The sequence below is a fragment of the Phocoena phocoena genome, chromosome 10, assembly GCF_963924675.1.
Source record: "Phocoena phocoena chromosome 10, mPhoPho1.1, whole genome shotgun sequence".
Taxonomy (NCBI): domain Eukaryota; kingdom Metazoa; phylum Chordata; class Mammalia; order Artiodactyla; family Phocoenidae; genus Phocoena; species Phocoena phocoena.
Genome location: NC_089228.1, coordinates 72,797,353 through 72,812,233, shown reverse-complemented (window position 1 = coordinate 72,812,233; position 14,881 = coordinate 72,797,353). Strand labels below are relative to the sequence as shown.

Sequence of the window (14,881 nt, the reverse complement as noted above, 5' to 3'; positions counted from 1 at the left end):
TGCGGCCACTACAAGCACCCAGGACCCTAATGTGTTCCCCACGGACACTCTAGGGTCTGGGTTAGAAGCTGACCTAGAAGGAGCTGCAGCTCCCACGGGCTCCTCCTCTTTGCCCCTCTCTACTCCCCTGCCTCTGCCCAGCTCTGGCTGTGCAGAGCTGCACCCCAGCTAGCTCCAGAGGCAGGCCTGTTGCTCTGTGCTGCTGATGGGCCCCCCTGGCCGCACCCCCACTGAGGCAGGGCAGGTCGGGCTAGGGGACCCGGTACCAGGGGTGGAGCTCTGTGTCTGGGCAGGGCCCTTAGCGCAGGAGGGAAGGAGTGACCCAGGCGTCCTGAATCCATGACTAGGTGACTAGGAGAAAGCTACAGAAGAGTCAGGTGGTGGGAGAGGGCACGTTGGCCGGAGGGAACTGGGTGCCACCCAGGACTGACATTTGGAATAAAATCTGTAAGGGAAAAAACAGCCAGGGCTTGGGAGTCAGGATGCCCAGAATGAGGCAACAAAGCAAAGTGTGAACACAGAGGGCCCCTGCTTGCTTTGCAGTGTGGTGGCCCTGTGGTGCCATCGGTGGTTCTCACAGCAGAACTGTCCTGTTGGTCCGTGCTATTCTGAGGCAGCAGACAGGCAGCAGCAGGCTGGTGCAGCAGTGGGCACACTGGAGTTGCTGCACTTTGTCACTTGGTTGCTCCTCCACCTTTGTGCCAGAGATCATGGCCTGTCTCTCTTTCACTGGCCCAGGCCACGTCCTCCTTTTTGAGCCAGCTCTGTGGGGCCAGCGCCTGTTGCTTCTCTGGGTTCTCATGCTCTTTATGAGCCTATCCTTTCCCACAGAAACCCAGAGAGCCCCCGGGCTCTAGTAGCCAGGCCAGCATGCACCACATGCGGGGACCAGGTGGGACTTTCTCCCACTGCCACCTCCTGTACTGCTGCTGCCCCACGGGCTCTGGTGTGGGCTGAGCTCCAGGCCACTAGTCTCATCCACGGCGTTTGCTCAACCCCTTATTCGTCCCACTCAGTCACAAAGTCTCCCACAGGGTACCCACCTGCTCATCTGCAATGGACAAACCTCCAACAGTCCCTAAAGGAAGAGCACACCAGCCATGACACCAAAACCCTGCACATTCCTGTCCGCAGCCCTGTTTCTACATTGCCCACTGTCCTCCACAGTCTAACCCCAGTTTGACTCTGATCTGCCTGATCTGGTACCCAAATCCAGCCACCCAGGTGAGCAGTCGTGATTGCCCTTCTCTCACCCGCACCAGTAAAGATCTGAGCCTCCTTCCCTGCCCTCAGGACTTTCCATCTCTACAGGGCAAACACTTCCTGGCTGACTCGGGATGAAAGTTTGCTTCCCTGATCCCCTTGTGAGACCATCCTCACAGCCCCAATTCCTTATATCCCTTTAGCTGGTTTGCACACCAAGGACCACATAATGCTCCCATTTATGTGAAATGTCCCCAAATCAGCAAACCTAGAGATGGAATGTGGTTTAGTGGTTGCCTAGAGTTGGGGGGATTGGGAAGAACTGAGTGACTGCTAGAAGGTACGGGGTTTCTTTTTGGGGTGTCACAAATGTTACAAAATTGTGGTGATGGTCACCCAATTCTGTGAATATACTAAAAACCACTGAATTGTACACTTTAAATGGATACACTGTATGGTATGTGAATGATATCTCTACAAAGCTGTTAACAATAAAAACCAAAACTAACCAGACCAACCCACAGCTGCAGCTCAGGGCTCTCCATCTCCTCTGGCTCCTCATTGAAGGGGAAAAGTAGCAGTTTGGAGGCTTGGGGACCAATACAGCCGTGTGGTGGACATACGTTACGGTTTCTTGACTGCCCTTCACCTGAACCCCCTTGTGCTTAGAAACTCCCTACCACAAACCTAGGGAGAAGGTAGAGCCCACCTCCCACCATATGAAAGACCAGACACTTGGCTTTCCCAGCATCGCCTTTGCAGCCAGGTGAGTCGATGCCTCTGCCAGGAATGCCTCAGTCTAGCACAGAGCAGGGGGAGGTGGGGCACCTCTGGTGTCGGCACTGACATCTTCACGTCGACGCTGGTTCCCAGGTAGGGCTTACAGTGCTTTTAACTGCTCTGACTTTATCCCCCACTCCTTTTTTGGAGCTTCTCTCCAGCCTTCTTAGAGTTTCTGTGAGCCCAGTAGTTCAATAGTCTATTTCTGCTTTTATCAGCCAGAATCGGTCTTCTGGCTTTAAACTAGGATTGACACACGTGACACTGGGGACCCTGTAGCACTGGCTCCCTCACTCCCCCTGGGACAGGCGAACTATCCTGGTAGCTAGAGCCCTCATCTAACAATCACTGGGAGAAGTGCATTTTATGCATTTCTGTCATCAGAACTACATCTTTTCCCCCACCCCAGAAGCATCAAGCAATAACAGATGTCTTAGCTTCTAATTCTACCTCTTCCTTTCCCTTATAGCTGCTTTTTATTTTTTAAATTATTATTTTTTTGGCTGCGCCACACAGCACACAGGATTTTAGTTCCCCGACCAGGGGGCCCCCTGCAGTGGAAGCTGGGTCCTAAACATTGGACTGCCAGGGAATTCCCTATAGCTGCTTTTTAGATGTTAATCTTTCTAATGTTCTGTGGTTTTTGTGATTTATCTAGGTCCCCAACCCCACCGTCTGTGATTAACTGGTGTTCCTGATTCTTAGGGTTTATAAATTATCAATTATAATTCTCATCCCCTTTAACGTACTCTCTGCTTCTGGAACTCTTATTTGTCTCACATCTCCTCACTCTAACCTCCGTGTTGTTTAACCTCTTTTCCTCAGTTTCCATTTCTCTCTATCCCTGGGCTCCATCTGTGTAACTTCACATCTACTTCCAGTTCATTCTCCTTCTAGGTGTGTCTAATCTGCAGCTTAACCATAAAGTTTCTAACTTGAAATAGTATATTTTTCATTAAAAAATTTTTTTTTATCAATCTGGTCCTTTTTGGTATTTTTTTCATCAGTCATAGCTTTTCTTTAAACGTAAGTAAGATATTTTATATTTTGTATTTTATACTTCTAACATCTCAGTCTTTGCTGGTCTGATTCTCTTGCCTGTTGTTCCTAATGACTCTTATGGGGGTTTTTTTCCCTTGTTTGCTTTGTTTTCACTGTAAGCTTAGATTCCTTGAAATTTTATCTGAAGGAATTCCTTGAGGCCTGGGTTTAAAGTACAATCCTCAAGAGAGGAATGCATTTGCTTCTGCCAGGTGCCTGAAGGCACTATCAACCTGAGATCACTTTAAACTGAACTGTCAGCTCGAGGATTTTCCAGTCCACACAGGCAATATGAATTCTCCACCCAAACAGTACTGAGAGCCAGCTGTGCTTACGTATTATCATATTTTTGTCCCCACCTTCTACCTCCCCTTGCATCCAAGACCAAAGCTAAGTAGATGAGTTGGGGGATTGGTTCCGTCTTTGAATGATCGTGTCATCTGTTCAGTTTAAATAGGAAGGGTCTCTGATCTGACTTCCCACTTTGTAGGAGCATTAGATTTATTGCCCACCCAACACGTGGCCCCTGAAATGGTAATTCTAGGCCACCCACAATAGAAGCAGAATAAAAAGATGAGTGACACGAGTGTTTATGAACTGGCTCCTACATAAAGTCCCAGTCTCAGGAGCCACTCACAGACTCTACGGCCTTCAACTGGCCTCAATGTCACTCACCAGTCCTTTTCCTTCTATACCAGAATCATTATTTTAAGGCAAGAATGGGAGGACTTGAGGACATGATGACCCAGATCCAAGCAGAAGAAGTGTGGAATGGCAGAAGGCTGAGCTGCTCTTCTTGTCCAGCCCTCAGGCAGTCCAACAGCCCTCTAGTCATCTCTGAGCCAGCTGGGTTCCCAGGCAGCTGTGACCCTTGCCCTCGAATGGGAAAGACCAGAACAGGCCAAGCCCAAATGTGTCCCCACAGATGCATTTCTCACTGGGGCAGTGGCAGAGCTGAGGACAGCTCCTTACTACTCTTTGCTCAAAGGGAGATGTCTTCTGTCCTTGCCTGCATTTCGGCGCCTCTTTCGACTCAAGAAGCTCTCTAGCTTCTTGCTTCGTTTCAGCTCCTTGAACTTCTCAGCTAGGACCAACTGGCGCTGCTCAGCTAGAGGACAAGGAGAAAGAAAGCCGGTAAGCAAAGGAGGAAGCCCGCTTCTTTCCCTTTCCCCAGGTCAGTAATTCTCAACCACTATGCAGTGATATGTGACTCATCTCGAGTTCACCGGTGTGTGTAAGCAAGCTGACTTCTATGAATCTGCTCCTCCTCAATTCAACCAGCTACGAGCTCCTTCTCTGTGCCCTACCCACATATGTGGGGGTGGGACAGAGATAAAAACGACACTCCCTGCCCATGGTCATTAGGGATACAAGAATGGTTACAAACAACAACTCCCTACTATTTCTACTTTCCTCCAACTTACCATGGGATCCAGCCTTCGTGCCCCCCTTAGGGAGCTCATGGACCCCCAACACAGTATCCTGCCTCTATGGCCACCCAACCCCTGTTCCTGTAACTAGCCTGTCATAGCTGTGCCCCACTCACATTTCTTCAGGAAGTATGGCCGATGGCCCTGCTGGGCCTGAGCCCGCCGCTCCTGCTTCAGGGCCAGGTGCAGCTCCTGCTGCCGCTTCCGTTCCTGCTGTGCCATTTCTTGCTGCTCCTGAGGAGCAAAGATGAGATCGGTGAGACAGGTGAAGAGCGGGGACTGTGAATCACCTCCTGCCTCAACCTGCTCTCACCTTCCTCCCCCGTATTCTGACTTACTCACCATTTGCTGAAGCAGCTGCTGCAGTTTCTCACGCTCCTCCCCTGAACGGCGCTTCTTCAGCTGCTTTTTCACAAGCTCCACGTTGGAAAATGAGTATGACAGTTAGCATTCTGTAAATGTTAGGTGAAACTCTGTGCCAAGCATTATTCTAAGAGGTTCGCATATGTTAACTCACATAAACACTATGAGATAGGAATTATCTTTCTGTGATAAGGAAACTGAAGCAAAAAGAAGTTAACTAACTTGTCAATGATCACACAGCTAGTAAAGTGACACGCCCTGCTCGCCCTGCTCCCCTCTGCCCGACTCTCTTGACCTGTGCTCTAGTCTCACCATTTGGAATCCCCACAGACCGAGCTCACGTTACTCACATCTTTCTCTCTGGCTCGGATGTCATTTAGGAATTGATACGTTTTATCAAACACCTCAGGATTATATTCCCCTGACAGGTCGTCAAAGCGGGGGTCCCGGGCTACCTTTGGAGCGAACAGAGAGAATATAAAAGAACTGTTCAGTCTCCTTTCACTGAGAAAGAGCTTACTGGCTCCTCCTCACCTTCTTACTGATGGGAACAACTTGACGCAAAAATGGCACCCGGACCTTGGCTGACATTTCCAGAGGCCTATGAAGAAATTAAACAGGTCAAGGGAACTCCAGTCTTGTCACAGGCCTCCCACCTGCCACCCAAGAAAGCAGACACCTACTCAAGGTCCCAGCTATCCTCCAACTCCTGGGGCAGGCCTTGCTCCTCACCTGTGTTTATCTGCAACACATGCTTTTTGGACCGGTGGTCTGGAACTTTGCTTCTTAGTGCTGTTTCCAGTTACCAATTGTTTGTATGTCTTAGTCCCCACTTGGCTCTGCAATTCTAACAGCTCCTCAAATGACATGTGAGATGTGCCTGTGAAAGGTAGGTGGGGGTGGGAGGGAACCGCAACTCAGCCCAGCATCTGCCACTGCTGCAAAGGTGCCATCCCATCTTCATTCTTCATAGGTAACTGATCCTTTCCAACATCCCCTTCAGACCAATCACTGCAGGTCCTGGGCAGCACAGCTTGTAACGGCGCTACACTGACACCTAATTCCCCATCGTTTCCAGGTACCTGGGGCCTCACCTTGCTAAAGAAGGTGTATATGTAAGGCTCTTTTAAATCACTCCTTCACAGCTTTCCCCATAAGGACCTCTGTCTCCCTTGCTCAGCTACCATCGCCATTATTCTGGTTCAGGATACGCTCAGCACCTCTCACCTCAATCAGTACTCTAGCCTCCTCACTGCTCTCCCAACCTCCAGTCTCACTCCTCTCAAAGCTATGCTCCCCGCTTCAGCCTGGGAGAGGCATCTGAAAAGCAAAACCTGGGGAGGGGGTAAATTGGGAGATTGGGATTGACATATACACACTACTATTGATATATATAAAATAGATAACTAATAAGGACCTACTGTAGCACAGGGAACTCTACTCAATACTCTGTAATGACCTATATGGGAAAAGAATCCAATAAAAAGTGGATAGGACTTCCCTGGTGGCACAGTGGTTAAGAATCCGCCTGCCAATGCAGGGAACACGGGTTTGATCCTGGTCTGGGAAGATCCCACATGCTGCAGAGCAACTAAGTCCGTGTGCCATAACTACTGAAGCCCGCGCCTGGAGCCCGTGCTCCGCGACAAGAGAAGCCACTGCAATGAGAAGCCCACGCACCACAACGAAGAGTAGCCCCCACTCACCGCAACTAGAGAAAAGCCCACGTACAGCAACGAAGACCCAACACAGCCAAAAATAATAGAAAACAAAAAAATAAAAGTGGATATAACTATTCACTTTGCTGTACACCTGAAACTAACACATTGTAAATCAACCATACTCCAATAAAAATTTTTTTAAAAAAGGAAACTACTTCAGACCTGAAGTTTTCACTTTAAGTTCTTTAATAACTTTCTTTCCAAAAAAAAAGAAAAAGAAAAAGGCAAATCTGATCTTATCACTCCCACCTCATTTCCACATAATATCCTACACATCACGTCACTCCAGAACTCAAAATTCCCCAATGGCTTCCATCTTGCTCAGAGGAAAAACTCTAGGCTTTGTAATAGCCTGAAGACCCCATGTGACCTAGCCCGGGTTTTGGCTCTAATCTCATCTCCTACCATCTCCTCCTTCCTACTCCTCTCCAGTCAACTGGCCTCCAAGCAGTTCCTAAGCAGGAAGGTATGCTCCCACCTCAGTTCCTTTGCACCGGACTTTGCTTGGAACACTTCCTCCAGCTGTACTGCTTGCTCCCTCACCTCCTTCAAACGGTTTCTCAAATGTCACCTACCCAGTGAGGCCTTCTGTGATTACTCAAAACTGTAACTCCTCCCCTGCTTTCTCTTCAAAGCTCTTATCACCCTTTTCAAAAAATTTATCCTTTAAAAATCTGCAATTCCGTGTTTTGTTTTATTAATTTGCTTGTTTTTTTTTTAACCCCTAAAAGGTAAGCTTCATGAGGACAGTGTTGTGCTGCTTTATTTACTACTGTATCTCCAGCATCTACAACTGTGCCTGCACACAACAGATGCTCAACAATGTTGGCAAAATTTGTTGAATCCTCACCTACTAAGCCTTCCCCAACAATCCATCCCCCTTCCTGACTCTGCTTTTGAACATAACGTTTCCTCCCTGCGAAAAACCCTCCTCGCCCTTTAAAATACTGCTCAGGATGTCCCAGGATGTCCTAATCCAGGAAGCATCCTCCCTCACTCCCCACTTTCCAGTGCGTTGTGGGGGGCGCTCCCGGTGTTTGCATCTTTCAGAGAACGTAAGTCTCACGGTCACGGCGTCTCCAGGCTCCGAGCCCGCACCACACGCGGTGCCACTGGCCCCTCACCCCGCCTCCGCGGCTGCCCCTCGGCCCGGCGCCGTCCCCTCACCCTTCTGCAGGTCCCCGGGCCCCAGGCCCCCGCCGTCCCGAGACCCGCGAGGAGACCCGGAGGCCGCCCATTCCGGGGAGTTTGCACTCAGCATCTGCTCGCGCAGCGCGCCGAAGACTAATGGCGCTACTTCCGCTCCGGCAGCGACCGCCCCGCCCCACTCCTTCCGGCATCTCCGGCAGGCTGAGTCCGCGAGGCTTGGTGACAATAGAGCAGATCCCGTCCAGCGCCGGGCGGGCCGCTGGTGGGCGGCCGGGGAGCCCTTCCTGGGCGGAAAAGGGCGCCCACCGTAAATAACGTTGCCCCCTCCCTTTTGTCGCTTGGCGCTGCACTCCGCGCCGAAGAGAAACTCCGGCCAGGCCGTGGCGGTATTTGGTTTCCTAATGCTCTTGGTTGAGAAGCCAGAACCTCAGCACCCTGGCCCCACTGCAAACTCCTGCCGTCCCTTGCCTATTCCACACAAAAGAGAGCACACGTTTGGAGACTTTCAATTCATTTTTATAAAATCTGAGCTGGCTGAGAGCGTCAGGGTACAGCAACAGCTCAAGGAACGGTAGGATTATCTGCTGGTCCTCCCCTCCCCAGGTCAGGGAGAAGGAGATTTCATGCCAACAGCTGCAACTCCTCTCAGCTCCCAATCAATGCTCAGGGCTCAAGCAGCGGGAAGAGGTGGAAAGAGGGGTGGGGAGGGGAAGCTCCTGAGGCTGACACTGCTTGCTTCTCCCTCCTCCCCATTCCCTTCGCTTCCCAGCAGAGCATGGCTGACCTGGGGCAGAGCAGAGGCCCAGGAGCAGTTGGAGGGAGGTGAATGGGACAGAGCACCAAGGGGAAGGGGCCCTCGGCCCAAGGAGGAAGGGACCTAGCCCTCCCCCCTGCAGCTCCCCACTAAGTTCACAGCACAGAAAACACCTCTAGTCCAACAACTCCATGTGGAGGTATACCAAGTCCAGGGTCCAAAGGGGCAGGCGGGGGAGAGATGGGCAAGGGCAGTGAAGATACCAGCAGGCTCAGGAAGGGAGGCGGCAGAAACTTCCTCCTACCCATGGGAGGAGACAATGGGGCGACTGATATTGCTGTTGGTGGTCATGGCATTCAGCTCCCACCTGGAAGGCCAAAAATGACAGGCAGAAAGGACAGAAGGGGGAGCCTCCGCCCCCAGGTCAAGAATTGCTCAAACAAAGCAATGAACACACCAGTGCCTTCAACTTCCTAAAGCTCAACCACCCACGGCCAAGTCTTCCTTACAGCCCTATGAGGGTTAACAATCAGGTCTCCACCCACCACCAAATCCACTACCACCCACTAGCCCACCTGCAAGCTCATGTGGACTTCCTGTTTATGTTTACATATTGATATTCTTGTGCCCAACACCTGGAGAAAAACATCTGTGTATACATCTCAATAAACTTCCCAACCTACCTTTCCTCCTCTGCTCAGATCCAACCAGGATGCCCCTCCCCCCAACCAGGAATGTCGGGTTTTGCTCTCAACTCCCATCATTTTAAGGCCCTAATTCAGCTCTCCTATCCTCCCTGAGGCCTTCCCCAGCCATCCCACCATATTAAAATTAAATTCCTCTCTTTTTGACAACTGTCATTCTACGAAGTACCTCCTTATGCCAAGGCTCTACTCTACTTGGTACTAGGCACTTGCACATGTGTTCATCTTGGGCCAGCCTGGGATCCATCTGTTCAGCCTTGTGTACTCTATCACCAAATACTGAACACACAGACCCTCAGCAAGTAAGAATTAAGCTGAACTGAATCAAGGAGAGGAAAGTGTCACAGAATGACCCAGAAGGGCACAATTATACACAAGATCACTTTCAGTGCTTGATTTAGACCTAAGAATGGAGTTCATAAGGGAAGGAGCTAGGAAGGACCTCCCTTAATTCTGGAATTAATGTGATCCAGAGGCTCCTAAACTTGTTTTTTTCTCTGCAACTAGGTTCTAAGATTTAATCAAACTTTCTCAGCATATTAACAAAAATAACTGTATAAGCTCAGGAATTAGGAAGTGATGCCTGTGAGCTTGGTTTGAAAACTGGACATTTTTTCCATAAAACTTACCCAGCTGACAGTTTTATATTCCCTTCTATCTCCCTCTCCACAAGTACACTACAGAACAAAATCTTCTCTCTCCTGCACACTGAGACCAAGCCAATCAGGTCACGCCTGTGCCGCCGCCCACTCACCCTCAACCAGTCCCTCCTTTCCAACCATTCACTGTACCTGATGTCATGGGGCAAACAGGACTGGTCCAGGTTATACTGAATCACAGCCAGTTTGCACAGAGTCTTCAGACTAGGGCCTTTAAAGGAGGAGTGGGGGAGAGGGACATGGTCAAAGCCGAGGAAAGGGTCCAGTCCTGCATATCACCACCCAAAGACAGGGGCCCTGAGGGCAAATGCATTTAGGGAATAAGTGTACTTACTAAAGTCCAAAATGTGTAAGTCAGAATGATCTATGAGGTCAAATTCATCTCCCAGGCCTTCCTCAGGAGACGGACTATAGGGATCAAATGAGAGATGAAGGAAGGAGCGAAGACTACCCACGAGACCCTCTTGCTCAAATGTCTCCCATGTTAGTCACAGGCTTAGGCCCTTCCTGGAGCCCTCCCCTCTCTCCTCCTAACCTGGTACCCCCAAAGAGGACAATCTTGTCACCAACAATACAGCAGCACTGGCGCCGGCGGGGACATGGCCCCTTCCCCTTCGGTTCAATCTTTTTCCAGGTAAACGACACTAAAGAGAAGTTTAAATGGAGGTTCAACACCTGCTAGCCCAGATATCCTCTCCACTCCCGCCCCTCACCCACTCAGGATTATTCTTTTCTTTTCCACGCCCCCTCAATTGCTCCCTGTTCCTCCCTTAAAGGCAGTGCTCTTTACCAGGGTTAAACTTCCAGAGGTCATGGAAGTGCCGGTTCAGCCTTGCATTATAGCCACCAAAAATGTACAGCTCCCCATTGTAGCCAACTGGAAGGAGAGAGGAATGTCAAGAATGTAGGGGCAATGGGGGGACGGGGACTCGGCAGGGACCTAACAGACACTCACAGGCTGAGTGGCTCCGGCGCCCCTCAGGCAGCACTGGGGTGGGTGGACAGTCCAGCCAGGCCTCAGTCCTCGTGTCAAAGACACGGATGCGGTTGCAGTAAATCTCATTGTTGGAATGGAATGGCCCAAAACGGTCTGCACGGCCCCCGAAGACATACATGTGATTGCCCAGCATTGTGGCCGAGTGGAAGTCCCTCCAGCGTGCAGGGTTGCCCTGGGGAGGAGCAGAGATTGGAGGGGGAGGGGTCAGCTTTCACTGTTTGAGCTTCCTATGGTTCCTTAAATTGAGGGTGGGGATCTGGGAGAGAGCAAGAAGGGCCAACCTTTGTACAGATCAGGGTCCATGTCATGGTGCTGGTATCCAGCTTGTGAATGTCATTGGAAAAGCAGTCCGCCTGACAAGGAAGAGAAAGGAAGTGAAGGAAGGAATAAAAGAGAGGAGCAGGGGTCACTCTCCGACCCTCCGTCCCTCCCACCTCAGAACCTGCAAGCAAACCAAAGCCTCCCATTCCACTACTTTCACTTCCCCTTCCTCCTTCTCATTCCCACCCTAGGGAAACCTCTCGTTTCTTCCCAGACCTACCAGCTGCTCGTAGCCCCCGAAAATGTACATGGTCTTGCCCAGGACACAAGCCGAATGTCCATCCCGGGCCCCAGGAACTGTTCCTGCCACTCGGGGTGTGGACCATTTGTGAGTATCTGAAGGAGGGGAGAGGGTGGGCCCAGTAAGCAGGCTGGTGCTCCCTCCTCGACTCTGGGGCGCCTTATTCCCAGCCCCCCTCAGCCCACACCTTCCCCAGCCCCGCGAGGCACTATTTGGCAGAACACAGCCTCCAGAGACTCATACTCACTGACGTCAAAGGCATAGAGCACATTGCAGGCCCCTTCGGTGTCATTCCGCCCACCCCAAAGGAAGACTGTGTCGTCGATGAGGACGGTGGAGTGTCCATACCGCATGTAGGGTACCACGGGAGCCTGCCCGCGGGTGGCGGGCCTCACTGGGGGCAGCTTTGTCCAACGCAAGGACACTGTGGGCACAGCTCTGCTCAGCCCTGGGAACCTCTCTTCAGGCCGTCCACATTTTCCCAAACCACATGTTCGTTTCCCCCACCCCCTCTGGCCGTGGGGGCCACCATCAAACCTCACTCGGCCACCCACTGCCCTCCCTGATGTGGGCACCCAGGGATGATCCCTGCGTTAGCTTTACCTGCATTGAAAATGTGCACATCAATCTGGCGCAGCGTCTCGTAGTCTTCCCCAGAGCAGTAACCCCCGAAGGAGTACACCCGGTGTCCCACCGCCACTGCAGCATGGTTCACCCTGCGGGGCCCGCCCTCCAGGTGCACCGTCCACCGTAACATCCCCTGGGCCACTGGTTACAGCAACATGCCCCCCCGGCACGGCCTGCTGCCTCTGCTACCTGCACACAAGTTAGGGCCGGGGGCTCCTCAGGCAAAGCCTTTGCCTGGTTCACCGTGACTCTGCCCAGGACTAGCCTTGCCTCTAAGTGTCACCCTGGTGGCCCTCCCACACCACCCCTCCACAGCTCAGGTGGCTGGCTCTGCTCCAGGGGAGCTGCTGAGGTCAGGAAGCTAGCCCTGGCCCTGTGTTCTCCAACAGCAAAGGGTGGGGCCACTCTGACCTGACTGCCAGCTCAGACTGCTGATCAAGGGCTCAACGTGGTCGTCCCCTACTCATGGCGGCTGCACCCTGTCACTGGCTTGGCCCAAGCTCCAAGCCCCCTTCAAAGGTCAGGGAGTTCTCTTGTCTTTCTGACTCTGCTCTGCTTACTGCCTGCCACCTCTCTAAGAATCTCTGTGCTCTTTGAGGTGGGGAGAGGGATCTCAAAATACTCAGAGCTATTAATAGCCCAGCCAACCCCAGACAGTCCACTGAAAGCTGGCATGAGTGCCTCCAAGCAGAAAAGCTTTTAGGCTTTTAGAGTGGAACAGTTCCTCTATCCAGGATGGGGTGGGATTGATCCCGGACAGGGACCTTCATGGATGATTAGCCCCTCATAGGGGGCTCTTGTCAAGCAGAGCTGTTATCATCAGGGTCACCCAGGGCCCCTCACAGGCAGGAGGGGTTCCTTTGACAGCTGTGCCTGGCATGCTGCCAAGAACTTAAGCCAGAAAGGTATGTGTGTGCTGGGGATTGAGGGGGTAGGGTTTTCTCCTCTTGCCACTTGCCCAACCTAGCCATTGTGGTAGAGAACGGGCTATTTCCAGCAGCTCTTCTCCCACTTGGGTCTCTGAAAGGGGACAGGGGTGGGGGTGTGCACTGGAAAGGGAAAGGAAAGCAAAATGCCCTTGGGCAGGACAAGAAAAAGATCCAGGCATGAGAGATCATGGTCTCTTAAAGACAACTCGCTAACCTAGTGATAATGGGTACATCTGAAGGCTCTGTCAGGCAAATCCTGCAGCTGGCACTGCCTGCTCTGGCAGGCACCTGCTGGGTTTGAGTAGATCATCTGCTCCCTGTTCAAGAAGCCCTGGCAGAAGGGAGAAAAAAAAAAAAAAAAAAGAAGCCCTGGCAGAAGGAAGAGCCAGGCAGAATCTCAGGCAAAGAAAAAGCTCAAGTAAGGGAGGCCCGTCGCAAGAAAGACACACAGGTTTCAGCTGGCTTTTGCCAGCCCTCCTGCCCCTGCCCAGCCTCCCTCAACCCCCAACCCCATGCTTTAAATAGCCACTCTGCCAAACCTGAAATAGCCCCTCAGGAAACCACTCTCACTTCATTACTCCTGTCCTCAATCCAAAAGCTCTTGGATCTGGGCTTGTAAGGACAGATAGGAAGAAGGTTGAAGAGCTTAAGAACCGGAGTCCATCTTCCCTCATAGCTTCCACTCCCCACTTCAGCTATATCAAGGTAAAGCAAAGAATTCAGAGGACAAGAGAGAAGCAATTCCATCCAAAGGTGGAGAAAAAAACCTTAGCTTCTCCTCCAAAAAAAAAAAAAAAAAACAAGCAACTCAAGCTCGTGAAGAACAAGCCCCCAGGGTCTCAGGGGCTCCTCTTATCCCTGGGTCTCTCCCATCCTCCATCACTGCCGCATTCTCAAGCTTCTTCAATTCCCTTCATGTACCTATCCCCCTTGCTTTCTCTTGCAATTTTCATTCCCCGTTTCTGGCCCTTCTTGATCTCCTGAGAGCTTTGCCGTTTTCTCCTTCTTCCTTCTCCCACAACTCCAAGCTCCACCCCGACGGCCCTCCATTTTCCCTCTTCCACTAAGGGGAAAAAAGCTAATATCCATTGACCGCTTTCCGCCAGAGATATTCCTCCCTGTATATGACGCTATCCCTGTCATCTCCCAGTCATCCCAACCTCCCCTCCCGCACAACTCCAGACACCCCCGCCCTTTTCTTCCATTATCCTCAGCTTCCCTGTTCTCCTCATAACCCGATCTTCTTTCCAATTTCCTTTAGTGCCTCCTCCGGCTACCAGGTCTCTCCCACTGGTTTCCTCACCATCCTCCCGGAGCCCTTCTTTCCCCATTAACACTTTCCTTTCCCATCATGCCCCTAGCTCCCTCCCCACCCCCACCTCTTCACTCTGAGGCCCGTCCCCCACGACTCCAGCGCTAACCATGGACATCCCCAGCCCCTATAGTTCTCCTTGTCCCTCAACCCACCCCGGACTACCTGCCAGGCCGGGCCGGGGCGGGGCCGCGGGTCCTCGCGCTGCTTGCAGCCTAGAACCCGTTGCACGCCAACCGACGACTCGATCCCCAACGAGATAAACACAACCAGGCTCTATCCTTCCGGCGGGCAGCTGTCTGCGAACATGCAGTCAGAGCTAAGTGCCCGAAGCCTACCGGGACTTGTAGTTCACGGGGTTCCGGAGGGACGTCAGGGGCTGAAGAGTGGGCAGGAGCCTGAGGAGATTCTGGGCATGTGCAGATACGTGTCAAAAATCGCGGGGTTGGCCTTCCCTGGTGGCGCAGTGGTTGAGAGTCCGCCTGCCGATGCGGGGAACACGGGTTCGTGCCCCGGTCCGGGAAGATCCCACATGCCGCGGAGCGCCTGGGCCCGTGAGCCATGGCTGCTGAGCCTGCGGGTCCGGAACCTGTGCTCCGCAACGGGAGAAGCCACTGTTGTGGCCCGCGTACCGCAAAAAAAATTTTTTT

General features: G+C 52.0%; 1 protein-coding gene across 4 annotated transcripts; it reads right to left on the bottom strand.

The window, feature by feature from the left end:
* Positions 1-3,208: 3,208 nt before the first annotated feature.
* Positions 3,209-14,535, bottom strand: LOC136128723 (kelch domain-containing protein 3). Of its 4 annotated transcripts, XM_065884534.1 has the most exons (14): positions 11,967-12,120; positions 11,611-11,787; positions 11,343-11,458; positions 11,083-11,154; positions 10,760-10,973; positions 10,595-10,681; positions 10,340-10,448; positions 10,139-10,212; positions 5,550-5,697; positions 5,352-5,418; positions 5,168-5,272; positions 4,797-4,871; positions 4,571-4,688; positions 3,209-4,132 (listed from the first exon to the last, which is right to left on the bottom strand). In XM_065884534.1, the coding sequence occupies exons 1-14, from the start codon at positions 12,118-12,120 to the stop codon at positions 3,996-3,998; spliced, it is 1,653 nt and encodes a 550-aa protein (XP_065740606.1). In that variant the 3' UTR covers positions 3,209-3,995. The 4 variants fall into 4 exon arrangements, with proteins under 4 accessions (XP_065740606.1, XP_065740609.1, XP_065740608.1 ...); XM_065884537.1 differs by lacking the exons at positions 3,209-4,132; positions 4,571-4,688; positions 4,797-4,871; ... (1 more) ...; positions 5,352-5,418; positions 5,550-5,697 and adding exons at positions 8,178-8,808; positions 9,937-10,015; positions 14,397-14,535 and having other exon boundaries at positions 11,967-12,175; XM_065884536.1 differs by lacking the exons at positions 3,209-4,132; positions 4,571-4,688; positions 4,797-4,871; ... (1 more) ...; positions 5,352-5,418; positions 5,550-5,697 and adding exons at positions 8,178-8,808; positions 9,937-10,015; positions 14,387-14,491 and having other exon boundaries at positions 11,967-12,179.
* Between the last annotated feature and the right edge of the window lie 346 nt (positions 14,536-14,881).